At 50.0% G+C, this 25,456-nt stretch overlaps 1 protein-coding gene across 1 annotated transcript in view; it reads right to left on the bottom strand.

Moving 5' to 3' along the window:
* Positions 1–339: 339 nt before the first annotated feature.
* Positions 340–25,456, bottom strand: part of ADAP1 (ArfGAP with dual PH domains 1) — a 39,644-nt gene continuing 14,527 nt past the window's right edge. Inside the window, exons 5-11 of the mRNA XM_052679887.1 lie at positions 8,594–8,706; positions 7,441–7,587; positions 3,799–3,882; positions 3,391–3,453; positions 2,923–2,994; positions 2,513–2,741; positions 340–2,051 (exon numbers count right to left, since the gene is read on the bottom strand). Of these exons, the coding sequence (XP_052535847.1) occupies positions 2,023–2,051; positions 2,513–2,741; positions 2,923–2,994; positions 3,391–3,453; positions 3,799–3,882; positions 7,441–7,587; positions 8,594–8,706 (737 nt within the window). The 3' untranslated portion in view covers positions 340–2,022. The remainder of the gene's footprint in view (positions 2,052–2,512; positions 2,742–2,922; positions 2,995–3,390; positions 3,454–3,798; positions 3,883–7,440; positions 7,588–8,593; positions 8,707–25,456) is intronic.

Raw genomic sequence — 25,456 nt, 5'->3', positions numbered from 1 at the left:
AAATTAATTTAGTTATTAAAAAGCCAGTAGTGCTGGCTGCAGATGAAGAAGCACTGTGTGTGCGTTGAAGAAATACGTTTGCCTTCTACATTTGTCAGTTATTCCTATAAATGCCTCTCTGCTCACCTCTGTGCCTGTGATCCTGTAACACGACAGTGGGGTGAGTGCAATGAAATAGCTCTTGTGAACGTGCACACATCCATCCACACACACACACGTGTTGCTAACACCCAGAATCACCCCACACCCAGCACAGCTCTATGCACACACAGTACATGAAGGAAGGTGTTCCCACCCCTTCCTTTCTGCTTCCCTGCAGACCCAGACAACACCAGCACCTGTCTGACATCAGCGTTTATTGGTGCGAATGACATGAAGTACCACAGTTCTTACCAGTGACATTACAGACAGACACAGCCCACGAGGGGTTCGGTTACAAACACTGACAGCAGGGCCTGAGCCCCGGCCCCAGCAGTTACAGTGCTCAACACAGCGCTGAAATGTCACTTCAAGCAGCTTTTGTATTCATTGCAGGAAAAAAAAAAATAAATGAAAACATCCAAAAAAATAATAATTAAGAGAATTATTGGAAAACAAAGTGCAACCAACCGGACCACAGAGGACTGTGCCAAGGGCAGCAGGGACACAGGTGGGCACAGCCCAGCCTGCTGCTCAGCCCCGGCCCCACAGCCACCCGTGGTATCCAGCAGCAGGCACTGCCAGGCTGTGCACTTTGGTAAGCAGCTGACGAGGCCAACGACACAGATACCTGCATTTCTACACCCTGCTCGGAATCAGCCTAGAGACAGCACTGCCACCGCCCGGGAGCTGCGATGCTCACCCACACTGATGTCACCTATGTATAATAGGTGACACCGGGAGGATCGCTCATTCAGCAACACCAACACAGCAGGACACTGCAGTGCCCAACAGCTGCATCCTGCTCACGCTGCCCTGCAGGCACCAGCACAGCCCTCACAGCCAGCTCCATCCACCCGCGTGACACCATGAGAGCAGTGCTCCCGAGGACAGAAGCCTCAGCCAGGATGAGTGTCACCCCCTGCTCCCCTTGGGGAAGGCAGAAGCAGCACGGTGTGAGCACCCGTGGGATGGAGGGCTGGCAATGGTCCTGCACAGGAACCAGTCTGGGGGGAGAAACACAGTGATGGGCTTCCTACCAGGAGCTGTTTTCAGCTGCTCTCAGTGCTTCTTCTCCCTTAAGTTTTAGGGAGCGCAGAGGACAGAGGCAAGGACACATTTCAGTCATCTCCAAACTCCCCCCTCGGTTCAGCTGCACATTCCTACATTTAAAGACAATGGTTTCTCTCCTCTTGTTTTTAGGTGTCGGCATCTCAGGGGCTCGTTTTCCCCTGGAAACAGCTGGTAGGCAGCAGGGGCAGCAGGCAGCGCCCCCAGAGCAGCAGGGCCGTGGGCTGAGCCCGATGGGATGAGGTGGGGGGAATCTCTGTCACCAGAGCACAGGAGGCTTCGGGCCCAATCCGTATCCCCTGTGAGCTGAGGCAGCAATGAGCCACGGGGGAGGAAAAGCACCAGCCCCAGCAGCCAGCTGCTGCAGCATCATGGGCAGGGCGCTGGGATGGGCCGCAGCCTCACGTCCCCCAGAACAGCCATCGCTTTCCACAAGTAACCCGCGTGGGTTTTGCACCACAGACCACGTTGTCCAAAGGGCGTCCCGTCCCCAAGAGATTCGTCCCCGAGACTCTTCACCACAGGGCAGGGGACCCTTCCAGCAGCACAGCGCCCTACCTGCAGGAGACACGTGGACACGAGGTGCAGGAGGAGCAGAAATGAGTTCGGGGTTGGATCAGTGCCTTCTCCCATGTTTCGCTGCTGCCCTTCTTGGCCTCCGACATGATCAAGTGAATGATGAGGGGAAAGGGAAGTATTATTATTATTATTACTGTTATTATTATTAATAATTACTTTTTTTAACATTTCAAATAAAACCATGTTGTGTTGTAAACAGAAGCTCATTCCTCAGGTCTGCCCAGCCAGTCCCATCTAAGGTTTATGCTTGAAATGGGCTTCCACTGAAACAAAAGAAAAGAAAAGTTAAAGTCATGGGCACAACCCCAGCAAGGACAGCCCGGCCCCACAGGTGTGATTGTCCTCAGTGCTGGGTGACTGAGCAGGCTCTGAGGTCCCTTCCAACCCAACCGTTCTATGTTCCTACAGCACCGCTGCCCCTCCACCAAGCACAAGCCTTGCAGAGGAGGGCTGCCCCACTCACACCAGGCACAACAGAGCAGCTGCAGTCACCCCATCATCACCCACAGAATCACAGAATGGCCCAAGTTGGAAGGGACCTCAAGCATCATGAATCTCCAACGCCCTGCCACAGGCAGGGCCACCAACCTCCCCATTTAATACCAGACCAGGGCCCCATCCAACCTGGCCTTGAACACCTCCAGGGACGGGGCATCCATCCCCTACTCCAACCCATGGGAAATCAACTGTCCAAGGCTGTTCTCCAGACCTCGTGGGCACACACCTGCGTATTCCTGAGGCAGCATTGGCCTGCTGATAACTTTCTGGAAGGTGGTAATCCACTCCAGCTGGTCGTCCTCCGTCTCGCAGGCAAAGAGGAATTTCCTGTCCGGGGTGACGATGGTGATGCCGTGCTGCCAGTGATTTCCTTGTGTGGATGGCGGGAGCCCTTCCAGGACTTTGTAGCTGTTTTCCTTGCTCCCAATGAACACTTCCCCTCTTGCAAAGGCATCCTAGAAGACAGTAGCCAGGAGCACAGAGTGCAGAAGCTGAGACCAAAAGCACCACAGCCCCGCAAAGCCTTCCACCAGCAGCAGCCCAGACCCAGCAACACAGAATTCCAATGTGTCCTGCTGAGCATCAGCCTGGGCTTTACTGCAGACTCAGTACTCAGCTTAGGCCCCTTTCTCTTACCAGGGGATCCTTGAAATACATGAGCCTTCGGTCATCCATGGTGAACCATCGCTTCTTGAATCCTTCTGTTTGCTGCAGAGTCAGAAAGTGCTGAATTACACCCCAAAGTATGAAGTGCTTTGCTCATCAAATGCAACCTGGCAGCATCAGGGCACAGAGGCAGTTTCGGGTGGCTTGGAGGACCCTGCTGGGTGGCTGGGAAAGGCAGCTGGGGGCAGGTGGGCCTGTAGCAATGGCCAGAGAGCATGGAAATGGGCTGGGTTCATCCGTGAGATGTTTCTGGATTATTTTTTTTTATCTTTCGGTTCCAAACCCAAACTTCAGGTGGAAAACGTGTATTAATGTGCTTACAGTGTTAAGGCTTCACTTCTGCAGAGAGGACAAGATTGTCTCACCAGCAGACCCTTCATCATCCCATACAGAGCAAGCCCTGGTTTTGGGGGTGTTGCAGAAACATTTATAGCCTACCTTGGGCCCTGTTTTCTCCATGTACCCCTCCTTCAGGTAGTTTCTAGAGAGCTTTGGCACCAGCTGGAGCAACCAAGCAGGAGAGAAATGAGAGCACAGCATCAGCTGGAGGTGGCTGGGGAGAAGCCCGAGCCCACTGACCCCTTTGCCACCAGATCCCAACCAAGTGGTTGGCAATTCCATGCAGGTGAGCCAACCACACATCCCACAGCAGGCTGATGAGACGTTCCCTTTGATTTTTTAACATCTGGCCCATTTATCTCTTAAGCTGAAAGTGGTCTGAAGGCCCTCCCATGGCAATAATTTTGGCAGTTATCACACAGCACACACTGAAGGACTGAGCACTCCCCAGAGCTTTCCTGCTTGATAACCCTAAAAAGAAGGAAAAAAACAATCTGGAAAACTTACATCAGCATCGCTGGCTCCAGGAAATGCCACTTGTAAGTAATGAAAACGTGCAGCACGAATGGCATTGAACCAATCCACTATTTCCTAATAAGAGGAACAAAAAACAGTGAGCACCACAGCCTGCACGTAACAAAGCAACACCATCCTGCTGCTCTGCAGCTCTCCCATCCCTTTGTCCCAGTGACATGAGTGCAGTTTAGTGCTAACCCTCAAAAAACAAGAAAACAAAATCAAAGTTAGTTTGGTAAAGGGCACTCAGCCCTTTAACATGAAGAAGATCTGGTAGCAGCACTTCTCATCCCCGCTCCCCATCTGCTCGTGTTTAAGTCGGGTGTGGGAGGAGGAAGGTCAGCAGAGGGAAATCCGGCTGGTGGCTTTGAAAAGAGACTTCAGGTGATCCGGAGCCATCGCTCAGGATTAGCAGAGCCTGCAGTGCTGGGGAGCAGCAGGATGCACAGCACCATGGGCAGGGTGCTTGGCAAAGAGCTGGTGAGACCCAGCGTGGAGCTGGCAAGACCAGAGGTGAGCCCAGTCCTGCAAACATGGATTTCTGCACCTCGCCTGCACACAGATGCAAATCCAGGCTAACAGCTCCGCCGCCTGCTCCCCATTTCCAGCCTCACCCCTCTGAATGCAGGGAACACAAAGGACATCTGCCACATTCTGAGGCCACACGACTTCCTTCCAGATTCTGCTGCAAGAGTGGCCGGGCATCTCTTCATCCCTGCACTGCAGTCCATCCATGAGTCCCATGCCCAAATCCCAGCTCAATGCCCAGATGCTGTGGCTCTTCTTTCCTTCCTTGGAATACATCTCTTCCCTTTTATTTTCCTCTCCAAAACAGTTTGGTTAACTTGGTCAGTTTTGAACTCATCTGCTGATTCGCTTCTGGTGAGATCACAGAGCCTGTGCTGCACTGGCACCTTTCTGGAGGTCTCACTGGAAAATGAGATGCATTTGCAAGAGGTGTGACAGCTGCACACTGAGCTGCAGGAGAGAGAGGGCTGTTATGGGTGCGTGTGAGGTGTTACTGAGCCAGACTGGAGCTCAGCACAGAACCCATCCCACTTCAACCCTCTGAGGTGAAGCTGCTGCAGCGCAGGAAGCACTGTGAGAGCAACCTCAGCCCCCACTAACATTTACATATACATTTTCAAAAGCAAACTGAGCTGAACAGAAAAACCACACAGAAATCAGGTTACTTTACATGTTACTTTGGAGATCTCAGTTATAAGAAGCCCAACTTGAGGCGCTCAAAAATGGTCTATGGTATCAACAGCCATCCTTAACAGCTCTGGTGTTCTGGCTGCTTGGTTAACCTAATTCATGCTGAGAGGGGAGAAAATGTAGCAGGACACACACAGACAGTGCTCTGGAAAACTGACCTACTTGTCTGAGCTTTTACTTATCACTTGCTTTTCCATCCTAAGCAGCTAAGCAGACCCCGGATAGCAGCACAAAGAGGATCTGCAAGAGGAACTGGCTCCTGAAGTTAATGATGACCATTAGAGACTAGAAGCAATGAAAAAGAAGCTGTAACATTGAAGTGGTGATGACTCACAGAATCACCAACCGGAAGGCAACCCTGACGTCATGATGGGGGTCACCTCCCCGACCAGTAGGTCCTGCCATGCAGACAGCAGAGGACGAATCTCTCATCCACTTCAGACTATCAGTTCCCAGAGCCAGAACGATCCACTGCCACATCACAGCTCTTTACATAAGCACACACCTGTGTCTGCAGAGCCAAGATGCACAGCCTCTGCTCCAGACCTGAGCCACTTGCACAGCCATGGCAGCACCAGGCAAACAACCCTGCATGAAACTGCATCTTCTCACTGCTCTTCCAGCTCATCAGTCCTGAAGTCAGCTCCTCCTGCTGCTGACAATGCCCCCCTTGCCACCTTTGCCTGTTCTGAAAGCTCTGCTGTAGCTCAGGATTGTCAAAGAAGAGTGCTCAGCTCATTCATCCAGAAAAGATTCAAAGATATTGGTTTGCACCGTGTAGAGAGGCCTTTCCTGGAGATGCAGCCCGCCTCCGAGGATGCTAAGGATGATGGTAAGCTTGGGGATGGCAGCAGCAGCTGCTCTTGTGATGGCTACAGGAGAAGTCCTGCAGAGGGAGCTTCAGTCCTTGGCAGAAGATCAGTGCTGTGAGAAATCGGCTTCAGCACCCCATGTGTGCCTGGAGCCCTGCCAGCATTGCTGCCTTCAGCCAGCAGAGCAGGTCCCACTGCACCGAGCCTGAGAAATGGAACTCCAACATCACTCTCCTCTGCTCCCCACCTAAGGCCATCCAAAGGCTGGGTGCCCTTTAACAAACTAACTTTGCTCCCAGCAAAACAGGCAGAGTTTGACCAGCCCTTGTTGGCACTGGAGCACGATGCCAGTAGAAACCTGGGACGGTTTTTTTTGTTAAGTGGACACAGAATGAGATGCATGCAGCTGCATTGCTCCAACCAGCTGTGTGAGTGCTCAGACTCCCATAGTGAAAGAGAAAGCTCCTCAGCTCCTCCCGCTCACATCAAGCATGTTGCTCTGCATTTCAAAGAAGCTCAGCACAGCTGATGATCCAGAAGCCCCTTAGGTCACAATGAAGTAATGCCTGAGGGCATTTGTGCCCACCACGCAAAAGGAAGCACAGAGGAATGCTTCTGGTAGTATGACCTGGTTACTTGAGATCTGCATCTTGGGTTCCTTCCATACGTATTTTCAAACTACAGCCCTCATCACGCATCGCTGCCTCCCACGGCCGTGATGGAGACTGGCACTTCAATGCACAGAGAATCAGGGATGGGGTGCATCTTCAGCCCCAGCTCACCCCGATGGTCTCGGTCCATCTGGTGATGAGCACGTGCTAAGAAGCCTTCAGCTGCACACAGCCGCCCCATCCTGCAATGCTCTGGGGAGCAGCAGTGATCCAGGTTGTCCTTTTGGCTTTAATTTCCTTAGCTGCCTTACTGCAGTGAAGGTTATCGCCTGTGATGAGCTTACATCCTCGTTCAGCCAAAGGAGCTGAGCAATTTCAAGGAATTTGAGAGAAATTCAGCTGAGGTGTTATCAGACAGCATCAGAAGCACTGAGCAGGCAGCAGCAGCCACCAGGCTCAACCCGTGAGATCAGCCCTGCTCACAGCAACTGCCTGCATGTCACAAACCACTCCATTCAAGTGGGCATCTGGTAGAAAAATCAGCTTTTTTAACACAGCAAAATTCTGCCTTTGCCGAGCAGACTGTCACAAACCACAGACAGAGGCACCTCCTCACCAGACAGAAGCTGGTGAGTTGCAGCTTTTACAGGAAAGAGCTCCTTCCTTTGGCTTCTGATTAACTCGTGGCCATGGAACCACGACACATTCTGCAGCACAGCCCTGCAAGCACAGTGGTTCCACTTGGGCTGACCCCTTGAACACGCTCTGTGAGCACTGGGACTCTCCTCTCACTGCAAAGGCCGTCGTGTGCCACGTCCTCCCTGGGCAAACAACTGCCCCACGCTGCTGAGCATTCCACTGATTTCCACATTGCAAAGTTCCCCCCCCCCCCAAGTCACAGCTGGGTTACTGACAGCTGTGCCCCAGTCTGGCTGTGTGCAGCACCATCCTGCAGGAGCACACACAAGGCCCTGCCACCCCCCTGCTCCCACCTTGCCATCTTCGTGATAGACAAAGATGTTCCTTGTGCTATTGTCCTTCAAGTACGTGATCTGCAGTCCGTGTGGGTTCCCGATTTTTGCAGGCTGGAACGTTGCATTTAAGTGTTCAATCTTCATAATTGCTTTGGGTTCTTTTGCCTGGAAAACACAGTTGAGTGAGCAAACACCTGAGAATTGGCTTTTAAACCAGAAAGCAGTTTACTGTGTCAGAAAAAAATTCCTCACGATGGAGGGCATTACCTGAAACATGATGCTCAGCCCACAGACCTGCCTGGTGATAACACAGCTTTGCTTGGGCACAAATGAACGCTTTCTGCCAACACGGCAAAACGCTCTGCTGCTCTGCAAATCTCAGCAAAGTTCAAGGAGATTTCAGCCCCGAAGCAAGATAGGCAGGTCAGGTCTCAAAGACAGCAAGGATGCTGTGCTATGAGCAACTTCATGACTCACAGGTAATGTGGCAGCAGAGCAGGTAGCCTCAAGCTACCGGAGCTCATAGCAACTGAATCCAGCACAGGCACTGCTGCAGCTGTGGCGGAGGCCTGAACTGCTCTCAGTGTTCTACTGGAGCTGAAAGCTCCTGAGGCTGTGATGGAGGCATCGTCCTCTCTGAAGGTGATCATTGGAGGTACCGGGGAAGAGCAAAAGATCATAGAAAACACCTCAGCTCCCCCCATTGCGTGTGCAGAAAAGCAGAATGTCTATCCATTAATCACAAGGGCAACGTTCATGGTAACAGCTCTGTATTTGCCTTCCAGTACATGAAATCCATTCTGGGGAAAAGGATGAATGCTTCACTGCGTGGCACCGAAAGAGGAAATCCTGAGGGCTGTGAGGTGCTGTCACAGGCAGCGCTCCCTCCCTTAGAAGGTACCCATGGGTACAAGACCCACATCAGTTGGATCACACAGGGCCAGAGCTGAGAAAAATTCATGGTGGAGAAAGGAGAGCCAAGGGCAACACAGCGGGCAGTGGGGACAGCTGGTCAGCATCTCCCCACTGCAGTGACTGGGGACTGAGAGCAGGTCCTGCACAGCACGGCGGCCAGCTGGGACATCAAGGACACAACGCCTGCAGAACCTCCTTGTGCACCAACGCTCTCATAGCACGACTTCCCACCCCCACAGCAGCCCCAGGAACTCACGTCGTTCTTGTTGAAGTATTTCAGTGCTCCTTCCCTCTCTGACAGCACAAACTTTCGGCTCAGGAATTGCCCGTTGTCCCGTCCTCTCTTCCACAGAAACCCTTCTCGGTAGCCTGCGCACATTGAGCAAAGGGGCAGGGTGAGGAGGAGAGCCACCTCCCGTTTGTCTGAGGCAGAATTACACACAGGTCCCATGCAAAAGGTGTTCTCCTTCCTGTGGTTTCAATCCTTTCAGATTTTTGGCTCAGGCTCTCAGGAGGTAGGATTTTCAAGCTGTACATTTATAATGACTTACCAGTGGATGTGAGGATGTGCAGAAAGCCCTCATCCAACCAGCTCTTCAGACAGCGGTGCATATGACAGGAATGCAGGCTTCATTTTTAAAAACAGATTAAAAGATGCACAGAAATCCCCCAGCCAGCCCTCAGCGCTCACTCTACAGTACAAACCATATGTTTCCATGCCATAAGAAACGCACAAACACACATAAACCACACACACACACACACACAAGTGCATTCAGCAACCAGGGCAGACCAAGGTAAGAGTGGCACAAACAGCTAACAGTGCTAACTGAAGACAAAGCACCTGTCTGGCTATCGTGCCTCTGCTGACAGTCAAAATGTCACTTTCTTTTGCCTGGATGTATGAAATCCTACACCGAATGCTTTCTCCAGATCCTCAGAGAAAGCTGAACGCGAGGGAAAGCTGTCAACATCTGGCAGCAATAAGCGCCATGCAAACCCTGTGCTGCTGCGAATGCTGGATGCCAACTGCAGAGCCTCACCACCACGGGCTGCACCGCAGGCTGCTGGCACGCAGCGCAGCCAGGGGGCTCATTGCTTGGTGCAGATGTAAGCAGTGGAAATATTTAAAGCTGTCAGCAGTCCTTCCCTTGGTTCTTTATTTAATATGGGTCACGCGTTGCAGCAGGGCTTTCTTTTAAAGCACGAAGCCACACCGCTGCCTGCCCAGCCCTTCCTCTCAGAGCCCTGCAGTGCAGAACACACTTTGGGTGCTCGGGGCATTGACACCCACTGGCAGCACTGCACAGACACCAGACCAGCAACCCGAGCACCAAAACCAGAGATGTCTGAGGCATTACATGGGCAGAGCCCTTACCATGCCCACTCAACCATCCTCCAGGCTTGGGAGAGACCCCCCCAGAGACACAAGTAGCGCTGGTGAGCTCAGCCAATCCATTCCACCCTACCCCAACTGTGGACATTTCCCAATATCAAAATACAACCAATCTCTGGGAAGGCACTCATAGCGTGAGAGAAAGAAACACAGAGTGAGCAGAATCATCCTCAGTCTGACAAGGGGAAGCAGCAAAACCAGTCCAGGGCAGCAGCACTGGCTGGCCCCATCTTATCACCACTGTGGCACAAATTAATTCCCCCAGTGTGAGGAACAACAGCATCTGACAGGTTGTTTCAGCAGAACCACTGCATGCTCAATAGTGGCTGAAGACGACAGAGCTGAACAGGGATAAGGGCTGCACAACGTGGGGCTGACAGCAGGCAGACAGGCTGCAGGTCCTGCCCAGCTGATATGGTCATAAAATGCAAGATTTGCTTAATATGAGGGAGAAATGCTGCCGGGGCCCTGAAGGTAGGAAGCTCTTAGTTGAAATACACCCACCTGAGTTAGCTCAGCTCTCAGCTTCACAGCCTGACAGCAGCTCCCTGCACAAGCCATGGCTGCGGATTGCCTTCATTCATTCATCCAGAGCACTTTGCTACAAGTATCCAAGATGTACAGGGTGTAAGGATGCCCTGTTTCTCTTCTCTGCAATAAATTTATTGTGTTTTCTCTTAACACTAAAGGGGTAATGAATAAAACTCATTGCTTTTCTCCAAGGAGCTGCAAATGTATGAAGTCCACTGAAAGCAAACCCCTGTCAGACTGGCACCCCAGAAGTTTCATATGAGAAGGTGAAAGCACAGAGGGGGTTGGAGAGCTGCCCAGGGCAATACTGTGAGCCAGCATCAAAGCCAGGCTGGAAACCAAGGCTCCCATACCCTCTTATGTATGGACACTTTCATCATTATGATCTCCTTTTTTTTCCAGCCCTTTGAGCCAAAACACAGCATCTGAATTCACTCTGTTCTCCTTCGGAGAAATTAAAAAAGAAAATAAGAACGCTGGCACTTTCCACAACCATCGCCTCTGCAACAGAGCTCCTGGCTACTCTCACAAAGCCAGCTGCTAATTTTGCTGTACTCTGGCACAGATTTCCTTAAATCCTTTGCTTGCTTCTTTTCTTTCTTCCTTCCTTCCTCCAGGGCTGTGTCCTCGGGAGCTGCTCCTGCGCTCTGCCCAAACTTGCTGCCTGCTCCCCTGTCACTGCTGATCAATGCAAAACACAGCGAACTGGATGTGAACCGAACGTGAACTCATCCAGCATCCCCAGGCAATCAGTATGTCAGCAAGACGTGTCCTCAACATCCTGATCTAAAAGACAGTGCAAACAGCCAGAGAAGGTGTTGAGGAGCAGAACTGCAGGATGCTGCAGATGCTGAGCTCCTACTGAACGTATGGGAGCCCCTCCTCGCCTCCAAGGGCCGCCCTGCCTTAGCAACAGCTTCCAGTTCAGAGCTACCCAGCCAAACCCAGACCTTCAGCAGGGCTGCACTCATGATGGTGAAGCAAAACAGCCAGCAGCACAGCTTCAGGGCACACAGCACTCCATCACCTGTGGGTGCAGAACAAAGGCTGCAGCCACCCGCTGGCATTGCGCTCAGCCATGACTGCCAAAGGGACACTTGGTGAAAACCAGCACTCCTTAGGAATAACATCCCTGTGCTTGGGCCGCTTGGCATTGGGCAGTTCTGGCACAAACCTGACTTGTAAAAAGGCCACCAAGCAGTCGTGACCAAGTTGGCCAACACAAATGGCATGCACATAACCAGAATTCACACCTCTGGAATGGGCATTTTTGACCCACTGTGCCATTTCCAAGGTAAAAAGAGGAACCACCACTTCTACATTCCTTTCATCACTACAGCTTAAGCCCCTTGGGGGAAGGAAAATGGAATTACCACGCTGGTTGCCCAGAAACAAGACAGCTTTGTGCCAGCTGTGCTGAGTGCACGTCTGCAGCCCCTGAACACAGCCAGACCCTTCAGGTGCTTCAGCCTAACCCAGCTTTATCACAGTGCCACAGAGGAAGCAAGCGAGAGGATTTGCTACCAAGGCAGTCTCGCATAGATAGCATCTTCCCACCCGACTTCCTCCAGCAATTTGTTCAAGTTCTCTATTTTTAAGAAGAGGAATATCACCACTTCCCCACGTCAGTTATGGCCAGTTGTTACTGATGGGGTTTTTGGTCCCTCTGTGCACGCGGGTTATAGGAAGTACCCAAAATTACTTTCAGTTTCAGCTTTTGTTCTCAGAGAACAAGAAACCACTCAGAGAGGGCGAGCAGACCCACTGGCTGGAGAAAAGCACACATGCTTGGACTTTGCTTTCTCTCATCCCACATCAAGCATTCTGAACTTGGAATGAAACCCTATCTGCTCTCTGGTTTCTTTGGTGCTTAATCTGCTACTTCAGCTGGGAATGGAGGCAGCAGAACTGCTGGTTTCCATGATTGTCACAGTGGTACAAGCAGGCCTGGTGCAAGGCTTTGAGGAGAAACATTCATGTACCCAAAACCAGACATAGTAGTAAGGCAGCACTTCAGCAAGGAACAAATGCATTACTGTGCTTTCTCTCCTGCTCTCACTGCCAGACAGAGCACAGAAGGCTGAAAGAGAGGAAAACATTTACTGATACTTGTAATCCAAGAGCAACTGCATTTTCCTCGAGCTCAAGCAGGGCACCTCCACCTCCAAAAATAGGTTCTTTCCTCCCAGCAGTCAGACAAAGTGCTCTGACCCCAATTCTGAGCTTTGTAGATGAAGATTCAAACACAACTACATCACATCGCTTTGCTGCTAAAATTACAGGGTGAACATCAGCACTTCTGCACGTCAGAAGCAGAGCCATCTGCTATATTAACAGCATAAGATGTTAATTAAGCCAGAACAGGAGATAGGAACTCACTGGAGATGATGTGCCAGCTCGTTCTGCGAGGTTAAGGAACAGCGTAATTATTTGGAGCAGCTGAGTGGAGAATCCCTGACACTGATGTCACAGTTTCCTTTTAGCACAATGAGTCTGAAGGATATTTCTTCAGAAATAAACCGTTTTGTCCATAATCAAAGAGCTGGACAGAGAGAAGATGACGTGATCCACAGATTTCAAATAACATGACAGAAAGAACTGTAAAGCTCTTGTTTGGCTGCAGCAGCGTAAATTGTTTGGTTTGATTGCTTTAAGCAATAGCACTTCTTCCTGCTCTGGAAGCAAAAGCCTCAGCAAGGGGCAAATGGGTAGCTGTTGAGTCACCCTGGAATGCAGATAGCTTCTCTGCCCCAGGGAGGGCACTGGGGAGGTAAGCTCTTGGTGGGATGGGTGCCTGGCACATCTCACATCCCGCCAAATGGGACTTCTCCATTTTGCAGCACTGGCAGCAATCCCACCTTCCAGACACCTCTTCAAGAGAAGACACCCCCACCCCATCACACACCCCGGGATCCACCACGTGCTGACCCCGACCCGGCACACATTTTTAGAGGGGAGAGTTTCCCAGCTCTTAATCAATCAGCGCTCTCCTAATGAGCACTTAACATGCAAATTACCTTTCCTAAAAGGCCATTTTGCAGAGAAAGGATTCTCGTTGCCATCCAGTCTGCCTCTGTTGCCATCCAGGAGCTCATAAAACAATTACTGCCCTGCTGCATTGTAGTGCCTCAGCTATGGATGCAAGCAGCTGATTAGATTGATTGCTTCCACAATACCCAATTAACCCACTCACTCTGCAAGTGATTGACTTAATCAAAGGCAATTAGCTCTTGAATGGCTACATCACACACAAAGCCGGGATTTAGGAGATGATTGAGATAACACAGACCTCTGGTTGGCCTTCCAGGGGAACACATCACTGTTAACGTCCAACTACCTGAAACCACAGGTCGGTGGTTATGGGTGGCACACAGTGAGCAAGGACGGCGACAAAGGGAGCGATGCCACGTGCTGCTGCTTGGGGGAACCTCACAAATGCCAACGTCTCCCCTTCGTGCTCCTGAGGACTGGCAGCACCAAACAGCTGAGACGATCTGTGATGATTCCCACCCCTGACAGCTTCAGGAGTAAAAGCACAAGTGCCCAACACACAAGGTTGTCTCCCATTACCAATCCTCCCAACAAACACGTCCTTACAAAACCCTCTTCCATGCTGAGCTCTTGCAAGGTGACTTCTCCCACAACGTAAAAATGACAAGCAGAGAAACAGGTGGGGATCCACTACCAAAGCAGTGCAGAAATAGGGTAGCACAGCCCTCAGCAACTGCTCTGCCTCTGATCAAACCTCACAAAGCCCGGCTCTGGGCAGCACAGCCAGCACAAAGCCTTACAATGGGATGGTCAGGGAGAGAATCCCACTCCCCCTAAAATAAGGGATAGAGAACATTGTACATCATCCCTGGGACAACCCATACGCTGTGTGAAATAGAGCCAAACACATTGGCTCTGCAGAAAAAACCCGTGGGGCTGAGCTGAACAGTGCATCCTGGTCCTGAGATTGATGGAAAAAAGACAGTCTGTCCCCATCCATGGGTGTGCTGTATTTACATGCAAGGTCAGCCCTGGGTTTCCAGTCCCTTTTAATGTCACTGTGAACACACTTGCATCGCTGGCACACAGCTGAAAATTCAAATTGCTTCTAAGCAAAGCCCCAATAATAAAGCTGAAATCCATTAAGCTTGTGATGTTTGCCACCATTTAAATCTGATTAAAATCATTCATGACACCACTAAGCCTAACAGTCAGAAAACACTCCTGTCAATTCCAATGTTTCCCAGTGTAATCCAGACCCCCTTCTTTCACCGAGCTGTCAGCTAAAGGGAACCATAATAAGAGATTATAAACCTAATCCAGCTTCCTAAGCTGTTTTTAACCAGTTTCTTTAATCACATGCTATCGTTCCCTACGGAGTAGCTCTCAGGTGACAAAGATGTTCATACAGCCTTTAATGCTCCCTGAAGGTATCTTGGATGGGATCCCATCACACCTTGCCTGGGTGAGAGCGACCAAACCGAGACAGGTGGGGACAGCAGGGTGCCAATGTTGGGATGAATGCAGGTGGGGATGGAGGTGCAAAGGATACTGGCCAGAAAACAACTTCCACTGGATACAGCGATTCCTGCTAAAGCTGCTCTACCAGCCAGAGCTCCCCTCCCTGAAAATACTATGGAGGAATGAACAGTGGGGAAATATAGTGAGGTGTAAAATCCTCAAGTCTTTACCTGACCACTGTTGGCAGAACAGGTTCGGTTTGCACTGTAGAGAATACATCCTCCCTTTTATCAGATTATCAGTTTATTTCATAACTGATCATCGATACAGTACAGCTTCCCTGGTAACTTAATTATGGAGCAAGCGTTTACATATTGAAGATAAGGCCATAGTTAGCTGCTGCAGTGCAATTAGATTGTATCTGCATTGAGAGGTTAAAACCCTCTTCTACAGAGCAAGTCTTTACTGGAAGCCTTGTGCTTGTGTTACTGAGAATTGGACGTGGAATCTAATTTTACTTGGAAATCAAATGCTTCCTCCTTGAGTGGCATTCCTGCACGGCCACCTGGGAGCTGCTGGCTGCTCAGAGAACAGCAGTTACAGGTAAATAACCTTCACGTTTTCATCTCGTGAATCCAGCCTGCTATTACAAAAAGGCAGTTGAAAGCTGAGAGGTTGGCAGTGTGATGTTCATCCCTTTTACCAGCACTGAACACATCTGAGGTCTGATTTACAGAGAAGCTGGGAAAGAAGACATTTAAGGACAGGCACGCAGCGCCAAGTCATGGCAGCATCCCTACAACAGCAGCATTACTTTGCTGCAAGCTGGAGTTCTAGCACAAAATCCCAAACCAGGGATCAGGGCAGGACGTGAGCAGCCCAGCAAGCCCTCCCTGCAGTCACTGAGCAACGAGGCGCACAAAAGGATGCACCAGCAAGAAGGAAGCTGAGGCACGAGGGCTGCCCACCACACTGCAGAAAGCACTGAACTTTAAATGCCCAGAGCCCCACACAGGACCGATGGAGATGGGCAGCATTCCCTCCCTCAGCTTGCACCACGGACAGGCCGTGCTGAGCTGCACACTGCTGAGGCTGAGGCTCCGAATGACTGCAGAGCCCCAGGCAGCACCTGAAGGCCTGGGCTTCCCTCAGGCCGTGGGAAAAGCCAAAATACATTCCAAGCCCTGAACAGTTTTGGATGGATTTTCTATTTCCCATACCAGCAAATAAAACCTCAGCATGGGTGGCAGCTCCCATCGATCAACCCAAGCAAGGATGAGAGGAACTTAACTGCTGACCAGAGCTTTGCTGAAGCCAGCAGAGAACTTCATCACTGACTTCAAAGCAGTTTAGGATTCTCTCTCCAGGGCATCCTGCTCTGAAGCATTCCCCCCATATAGGCAGTGCTGCCACACGACCATAAATCAGGGAAGCCCATCCTCTCACACACCCAGCGTTCCTCTTTGTTTGCTTTGAAGAGAAATCCAAATGGCTGTGAGCACATCTGCTGCAGTGCTAATGGCTCCTGATCATCTATTATTGAGTGTTTGACACATTTACAGTCAGGGCTATTGCTTTATGCAGGGAAAGGGAGAATTTTTAATTTAGGACTTATTGCAATCCCAGCCCCAGAAAGCCCTGGTTTGGATGCTCCCAGCACTGTAGGACGGGGGGAGGTGCATCAGCAGCACAGCCACAGCCTGGCTTTACTTTACGTTGGCTTTACTGAACCTATTGCCCCTCAGCCCCATAGCAGCGTGGTCCCACTGTACGACCTCCTGTAATTACATAAATCTGGGCTCAATCCTGGCCTGAATAAATCATTGATCAAGATTCCTACCGCCATCATTATGCTGTAATTCCTCCTTCCAGTCTCTGCAATGCGCATAAGGTTGAAATTCACACCCTGCTGTGCACCTCTCTTGCCTTTCAGACATTTTGGGGATATGCTGCTGTTAGCACTGTGCCACACCACTGCTGCTCTCACAGAGCTGGCGATGGAAACAAACCAGGATCGTCCACGCAGCTGCTGTGCACCCACCCTGACTGCAGCAACATCTTTAGAAACAGTCCCATTGGGAGAGCCAGGGAGGCACCTTCCAGTCCTATTCTGCATCCAAGAGAGAGCAGAACGTGGAAAATTCTCTGCTGCATCCAAGGTTTCAAGGGGAAAACTCAGACAAGCTCGCTACAGGGAGAAAACACAACGCACACCTCAACTCTCTGCTCCTCCTTCTTTACACTAACATTACTGCAGCACAGCCAGCTGCTGAGCAGCTCTCTGCTGAAGGTCTGATAAGCTCATGCCCACTCATAGCATGCTGACCTGCTTCGTCACGCAGCACCAGATACCAAACCTTCTCCATCCTTCCACAGCATTACAGAATTCACAGCATTTTATTTTTGGAGCACAGAATTACAAAATCCGCGATGGAGACGGGCTGAGCAGAAAGGCACTAAGAAGTGCTCACACTTCTCAGCTGAGTTTGATTTAAGGCTCAGCAACAACATCCCAGGCAAACTCCAGAAAAAGACATGACATCACTCCGGAAAAACGCTCTTTATCTGGTGAGAGACAAAAAGTGCCTGGCCCTGCACAGGTCTCCAACACAGAACGGATCTTTAATAGCAATTCAATTAAGCTCGGATGAGCTGCCATGAAACCAGTGCTTTCCATGCACTGAGTTATAGCTTACTTCCTCCCCATCCCCACCCCTCCATTACCCAAGATGCTGCAGCAGCCTTCTGGCCTCAGGGCACTGCGCTACGAAAGCATTGCGGGGATCAGGACACCAAGAACTGCCTCCAGAAACCTCCAGAAACAGAAAGGGCTGCCTCCCCCGTTCTTTCTCTGAAAGTTTATCGTCAAAAGTGTGGAGAACCGGTCTGATTTTTCTCTTTAGCTCTACTCCATGTAAAATAGATTAATTTACTGACTATAGAAACCCAAGATCACAAGAGCAGGCAGTCTGAGCAACACCAAAACACAGTATTTCAATACCATCCCAGACAGGGAAAGCTACTGAGGGCTGAGATCAGTAATAATGGTGTTTCATACACCCCATGATCCCACAGCTCACCAGGCAGCCTGAGAGCCCAGAGGCACAGCAACCCCCTGGAACTCCCCATCCCAAAACACAGCGATGCCTTCAGCCCCCAACAAGCAGCAATCCCATGACTGCTGCTAACCCAGCACATAAACCTGATGCCAAGCTGACCACAAATGAAACATCTTTGAGTTGAGTTGACTGACGTAAATCTTTCTGTCGGGGATGATGCAAAATGAAAGAGCACCTCTTACTCATTCTTTTTTGAGGGGGAAAAGAACAAACCCTAACCCAGCTATTTGTACAAAGCACTCAGAGAAAAAAAAAAAAAAAAAAAAAAAAGGAGAAAAAAAAGACCAAACCACAACTACTTAAAATTTTATCAGCCAGCCCTGTGCGCCTGGAGTAAGGTTTGCAACCTGTACCATTCTGCTCCCCTATCTTCCTCCAATTGCAAGAAAGCTGCTGCGGGGCTAATTATAGAAGCTTGGATGGAAGCTGTGTTGAAGGCAGCCTGACAGAACCAGCTGTTAACATTACAGCTGGAGCCCCAGGTAGCTGTGAGCACGCAGCCTCAGCTGGCAGAGCCGCATGCCCTGCAGCCAGCAGTGCCAGTGCCCCACTGGGCCAACTCCAGCTCTCCCACTCAGACCTACACCTTCTCACCCGCTGCTCTGGCTGCCTATGTGCTTTCAGGAAAGCTGAAGCCAGCAGCACGTTGCTCTGCACTCCTTGCTCTTTTTGTAACATCAGCTATCTGTAACAGGAATGCTGATTTCCCCCACCCCAGCACTGGGTCACTGCAGCACTCAGAGTTCCTGGAGTGCACAGAGCAGTTCCCAGCCTTTAACCACAGCCCAGACAGAACAGCAGAAAAAAGTCAAAATGCACCAAAGGCATTTCTAAAAGAAAAGCTTTTGCATTTGCAGCTTTTTCTGTTGTTGTGTGCTGTTGGCACCGCATGCTTTCATTTCAGCAATGCAGGGACACGGCACAGCACCCTGCTTTGATTTTAATGGAGCCTTCGTTAGATGGCATCGCATTTTTAGAGGGGCTGCCCTGTGTGAGAATCAGCACTTAGCAGCACCGACAGAAAGCAGCAAAAGGCTGAGTCAGTCTCTGGGCGCATGACATCGCATCGCCCTGCCAAAACACAGCCTGCCTGGCACCGGGACACGCAGCGCAGGCACATCCCTGTCACCAGGAACAAAAAGACGACAGCCGTGCTGTGATCGCATCCTTCTCCTCAGTCTGGCTTGCTAAACAGCTCTTTGATGCGCCTTGTCTGCGCTGCAGCACGGTCCGTGTTTGATGTTTAAGCCATTTGTATTGCAAAGCAGCTGCTCCCGGAGCCAGGGCTGTGCAGAGGGCTCTCCAACAGCCCCAGCTCCACACGCTGCCCCGGCTGGACCCGCTGCTGATGTCTGGCTGGAAACCATACGCAGTGCTGTTTTACCTTGGGGATGTTTTTCTGATGGATGCTTCCCCTGTGAGCACAGCCAGGCAGTGTGTGCTCTGCACAGAGAAGGTGGCAGGCGAGGTGACCTGCCCTGTGCCACACTGCCAAGTTCTGCTGCCCAAACAGAGCAGTGGTACAGCATGCAGAGGAAGGAGAAGCAGCCACCGTTTGATCAGAGGCAATGACAGCATTTCCTTCAATCCAAGTAGAGCATTCCCCTCAATCCTGGAGCAAGTGCCGTGTAATATTAAATGCAGGATTAAACCAGGAAGGAATATAAAGGGGACTGAACATTGGCCAGCGGTGATGCAGATGCTGTCATGGCCAGGACACAGCACGAGATGCGGTGTCTCCTGCCTCCCCCACAACATCCCCATTGCTGGGTGCTCCCCATCCTCAAAGCACCAAGCAGCAGAGATGCCAATACTTTCAGCCCTGCTGGGGAAAGATGCTTAAAAATAGCATGCTTTTCTCCCAAATCACAAAACATCAGATCTGGGCTCCAAAAAAACAAAACAAACACAAATCACAGAGTGCCACCACCACCTCTGGTGGCAGCCGGGCCAGCAGGAAAGATGCTGACCAAGCTCACTCATCAGCATTCCTCTTTCCTTCACCATTTTTTGTGCATGACCAGCCTGTCCAGCAGTCCAGGCATGGCCAAGGAAGAGCACGTGGGCTCTGAACAGGCACTGCGTGCTCGGTGCCGTGTCCAGTAGCAATCTCCAGGGCTCAGGAGAGTGCTCCCAAGGCCAGTGCCTGTGGAGCCTGGCTCCCAGCATGTCACCTTCCAGCCACCCGCAGCTGATGTCATGCCAGAGAACAGAAGCTCTCTGTGCCTCTGGCTGCATGAGGAGGCTTCACAAGGCCGCTGGAGGGATGCTTCTGCTTTAACCCACTCCTGACAAGGGCACACCAGACTCTGGTAACCTTGATATTCAACTTGAAGAAAAAAAAAAAAAAAAAAAGAAAAAAAAAGTAAAGCTCTGAAGTAGCTGCATTGTGTTGGCAGACATTCAGGTTTTGCAGTTCCAGTACAGTCACCCACATACCCGTTTCTGCTGAGCATTCTTCGATTATAATCTTGCTTGAGCAAGAGCACTTTCTGCACCTCTGCACCAGGTCGAAATCCACGCGTAATGCTTGCCCTCGAAATGCAACCAGTGGCATCATCTGCAAAACAATTGCACTGCCTTTGCAGGGGCTTTGTCACACTGCTTTCCCTCCAGCATCTCCCCACTGCTCCAGGCACATTTTCTGCTTTTCTATCAGTCAGGGACTGAGCAGCCAAGATCTTACGGACAATGGCAAGATCAGAACAGAGATTTGTAATAAGATTTTGCTGGAATCCAGTAAGAGCCCAATAGTGGAAGCAGCTGCTGGAGATTTACTGGAAACCATGATTTAACAGAAAGCAGTAGTGGTGCAGTCACGATGTGTGCACCAGCACACACTGCACCGTCACGTCTTCCTATCACAAAGCATCTCTTCTCCTCTGTCCAAATCTCAGATCACACAGATCTGCATAAGGCTCCGTAAAACACAGTGCTGCCCTCACTCGTGCTGCTTTTCAGCAGCAGACCTCTTTGTATCTCAGTCTCCACGTCCATAAAGGACCTGCTCACAGGGATGGCAGAGGAAAGCCAGAAGCACCAAAAGCACTGGGCTGGGATGGATGCTCTGCAGACCACTGAGCGCAGCTCACCTTCCTGCTGCACTGCAGCCAAGCCTCAGCCTGAACACAGGATTCATCAAAGAAGGACAAGAGTGGAATGTGCTGGAGCTGAGCTCAAAGCTGAGCTCTAATTCTTAAGCCTTTCGAGCATGAGAAGAGAGTTTTATCCATTTTGTGAGTAACATCAGATAACGGTGACATTAAAAACCAGCCTGAACAAAGCAGCGGCTCCACTTGGAGGCTGGTCAGGAGAAATAAATTAACTGGTTCCTTTGTTCTGAAAATTCCTCTCCAAGGGCTAAGATCGAGGCTCGCTAAAGCTTTCTGACAGCTCTGCTGCCCAATCTGTCCTGCATGCACTGAGGTTAAACAAAGATTTGCCTTCACAGAAGCTCCTGACACACTCGGGTCTTTGGATGGAGACTACAGATGGAGCTAAGTTGTATCTTCAGAAATTCAACTGCAAAAAAATGGCAGAAGAGCCCATTATAATCAGGCTTTTCCTAAATTTCTCTCTATATATAATGTAAATCAAGAGCCTCAAGTCACTGGCATTAAGGAAAGCGTGCCAACATAAAAACAGAAGAAAGGAGAAAAGCTCTTAATTTGCATGGCTCTGTTCTCTTCACAGACACACAGTAAGGATTGGCTTTAAAGACTGCTTATAACTTTGCATCATCCACATGGATTTGAGATCTTTTGGGCATCTTCCACCCAGCTCATAAATGAAAGGTGGGCAAATGCGAAGCCCGCTAATTTACTGACTGCATTTAGAGGTTGTGAATTCACTGAACTTGGCCATTTCCTGCAAGAACCACTGATGACAAAACAAAGACAAAAGGCATTCCACGAGGAAACCCCCGACCTCCTTTCCTTCCTAGTTGCAGTCACGACCAGCTGGAACCCTGCCGCCTTCTTTCTGCTCCCTTCTCTCTGCTCCTTATCTCACAAAGAACCACAGCTCTGAGGACGCAGCCCTGCTCAGCCCAGCTCTGCCTGCACTGTCAGGTCCCACCATGCATGCCAAACCAAGGGGCTGGGCATGGCTCACACAGCACTTCAGCCTCTGCACTACCTTCTCCTTCAGGACTTGTGTGCATCGGTGTCTTAACACACAGCATCTCCAGTGATCTTTATTTCCTTGCTCTGATTGCTCCTGAGGCTGAGAGGAATGCTGGAGCGCAGTGTCACCATGGCACTGCTGGCTTGTAGCTGAAACGAGGAAGTGACAGCAGAGATGAGGTTTGTCATTTAAAATCATTGGCTTTAAGCTGCAACACCGCTCGCTGCTTTGTCTGATCAGGCCCGAAATAAACTGCATTACATCACAGGTGAGGCTGAGCTAACAAGGGTGTCTTTCTCACAGTGAGAAGGAACACATTCACGTTCTGCACGTTTTCTCTTTGCAGTCAGAGCACCTTCCAACTGTGCAAATGCTGGGGGAAAATTAATTCAGATTGCTTCCCAAGTTATGCAAGAGCCACATGGAATAGAAAGTGCACATTAACAGATTCTACTATTTTAGGGCGTTCTTTTATGTCTCGTAATTTACTTTGCTATCATATTTGCAGACAAATAGAAAATAACACACAAGCAAAGCAGTCCTCGGGGTGTCCAGTGAACACAGTGAGGTGAACAGACACCCTCAAATGGCACTGTCTGTAGCCACCAGGTAAAACCAGAGCTCACCCTTCTCAGCCCTGAATAAGGACAACGACATCTACTCCATGCCATAAATGCATGGAACATAGAGCAGCTGAGGCCAAAGCTATGTGAAGCTGCAGTAACACTATATTGCCTCACACCCTGCTGGGCAGTAGGCCACCACCTTCAGATATACACCTACCAACCAACCAAGGTCTTCTCTGCATTCCATCTTCAGCTGGTGTCAGTCTGTTTTTATGGGACCTATAACAATTTGCACCAACTGAGGAGCTCCAGCCTCCCATGACAAAAGAACAAAAGCAAAGATGTTTGCTAGTATTTACATCCTTCCTCACTGCAAACAATGCATTCCCATCCCGAATGGAAAACAAATGTCTCAACATGAAAGATACGCAACAGCATCTGCTGTGAGTAAGGGAGAACTGCCTTTCACCAGTCCTAGCAGGATGCAATCAGAGTGGCATACAGGTTTGGTAGCAGCATTTTTTATCTGTGAATCTGCTCCTGTTATTGACTATCTGCAAAATTAACAGCAATAGGACTCAGTGGCCTATTTACAAGAAATACATGGGAGCAGCATTTGCAGCAAAGTTGCAGAAAGCTGCACTCGGTGAAGCTGTTGCTTGCACAAAGTTCACCCCATGCCTGCCATCTGTTCACACTGTGCTGGAAAGCAACTACATTCCCATCTGAGCCTGTAAATCACCACTGAACTACCTCAATGACCTTATTAAATAACAATACATGGCATAAATAATCTCTTAGCAGTACACACATCTTGTAAATTTGCAGCTCACTGGTGAGCCATTGCTCTCCTGTGCTTGGACTCTAAGAAGACCAGCGAGTCAGGCTCTTTCTCCCCCAAACAACACAATCCTGCCTTTGCTTAAGTGCAAATGTTTTCAAGTATTTGGTCCCATGATTCTTCATATGGCTTTGGCCACTACTGTCGTTAACACACAGCCCAATCTGCTGCTGCTCCTTGTATCCATGATGTTCACCTGGTTCTCACAGCATCTCCATCTCAACAGAACAGAGATTCACAACAAACTTGGGAAGAGGACAGCACTAAGGGCATCCCTGCTGGAAACAAGTGCAGGCCAGAGGAACGCTGCACTTGACCTGCATGGTTTCCATGAACATCCAGGACTTACCCAAATTAATGCCACATTACAGAAAGACACAACCAATGTTTTCAAGAAAAAGGTGCCAACTCCCTTCAGACTGGCCATTGCTGAAGATACCCATCAACTCCATCTGGCTGCACTGGCCATGCTCAGCCTGGGGATAAGTGCTTTCCTGAACCTAACTGTAAAGTTGGGGCATTTTTCCTGACAGGAGTTATGAGATTTAACAGCAAGTATAAAGCAGTGCTCCTGTTTCATTTGTTAAAGCAAAGATCCAAAGCTGGGTGCTCTTGGCATCCTGCTGGTAAATGAGACAGATGATCCACCGGCAGCCAAAGCCAGGTTTGCAGGATCCAAGGGCTCCCTTTTGCTTCCTCTTGGCCACACACACATCCCATTCTCCTGTCTATGGCCTGAGCTGCATTCTATCAGCTGTACTTTTACCAATATATAATATCATAATGCCCAAACCTAAAGCCACTGTTCTGTTTTGCTTCCTCCATACCTTCCCTTAAAATAAACCCATCTGATGAAGAGCAATCAAAAGCACTCAAATGAAGCAACTTTCACTAAGACATTCAGAAGGTGTTGCTATAACTGCTGCCAATCAGTGGCAGGGGAAGACATCCAAACCTTTTAACTACCTGGAGGACCAAATCCAACCTCAGAGCAACTAATAGCACCCTTTGTTTCTATGAGATGTCAGTGCCTGTGCCTCATTAAACTCCTGGAGAGGGGACAATTAGCTGGAGACTGACGGGAATTGAGACAGTTCATTTATCAGAAAGGATAAAATCATCCTCAAACATACTAATGTGAAGGTCTCCAAATCAGTTTTACTCTGTCTTGTTGTACAACAAATGCATCAGCATCATGAGGAAAACAACACCACGTTAATTGTGATTCCTGGTGTGTAAATAATGCTTTGCCTCATAACGCCTGGCCAGGACAATCAAATTATTTAGTCCTAATAGGAGAGCAGAATTAAGAACTCAAACATATAAGAGGACATACCTAAGAATCGATAGTGGACCACCGAAGCATTTAATCACTGCTTTACTAATCTTCCTGCACTACCTGAACTCACACCAACTGCTCGCACTAAAATCAATGGTGCTAGCACACTCATTAACAACGCCTCATCAGGAGGAATGAAACCATCCGAGATTGAAAAACTAAGCCATGGTAGAGGAGCTGGAGGCTGCAGCTGCAAGCAGCACACATGCCCATGCCCATAGGCTTCCTATGGAGCGAGGAACTGTAACAATTCCTTTAGAGGAATTTGCACTGAAATCTTGGACTGAGGGAGAGCGCCTGCAGAGTGACTGCAGGTATGGCAGCACATCCCTGAGAGCCGACATCTGGAGCAGGGCCATGGGTTCGCAGCCATGGCTCTTCTCTGGGGTGAGGATTGAGAGCTTGCTTCAACACAGCTCTGCCCATCGCAGGGATTTCTGTATGAGCAAGGTGTCTTTCTGCTTCCCAGCTCCAGCTGCGCTGCCTTGCATCGCCTTCCATCATACAGGGCAATTTCCTGTTGGTTCAGGGGCTGTGCAAGCACCTGGGGGCAGCTGTGTAAGGGCCAAGCACTGCCTCTGCATCCCACACTGCTCAGTCTCTCACTCATATCCCTCACCAGCAGCTAGTGAGTTTGCTGCGTCCTCCTGGCAGGCTGCCCTACACGATCTCTCAGTCCTGAGCTGCACATCTGACACTCTCATCCTGGGACTCATTTCTCCCAGGTGTGTCAGTTCGGCTGCAATAGCT

Source organism: Tympanuchus pallidicinctus, unplaced genomic scaffold (genome assembly GCF_026119805.1).
Source record: "Tympanuchus pallidicinctus isolate F22 unplaced genomic scaffold, pur_lepc_1.0 scaffold18, whole genome shotgun sequence".
Taxonomy (NCBI): Eukaryota; Metazoa; Chordata; class Aves; order Galliformes; family Phasianidae; genus Tympanuchus; species Tympanuchus pallidicinctus.
This window is presented reverse-complemented; position numbering and strand designations above follow the sequence as displayed.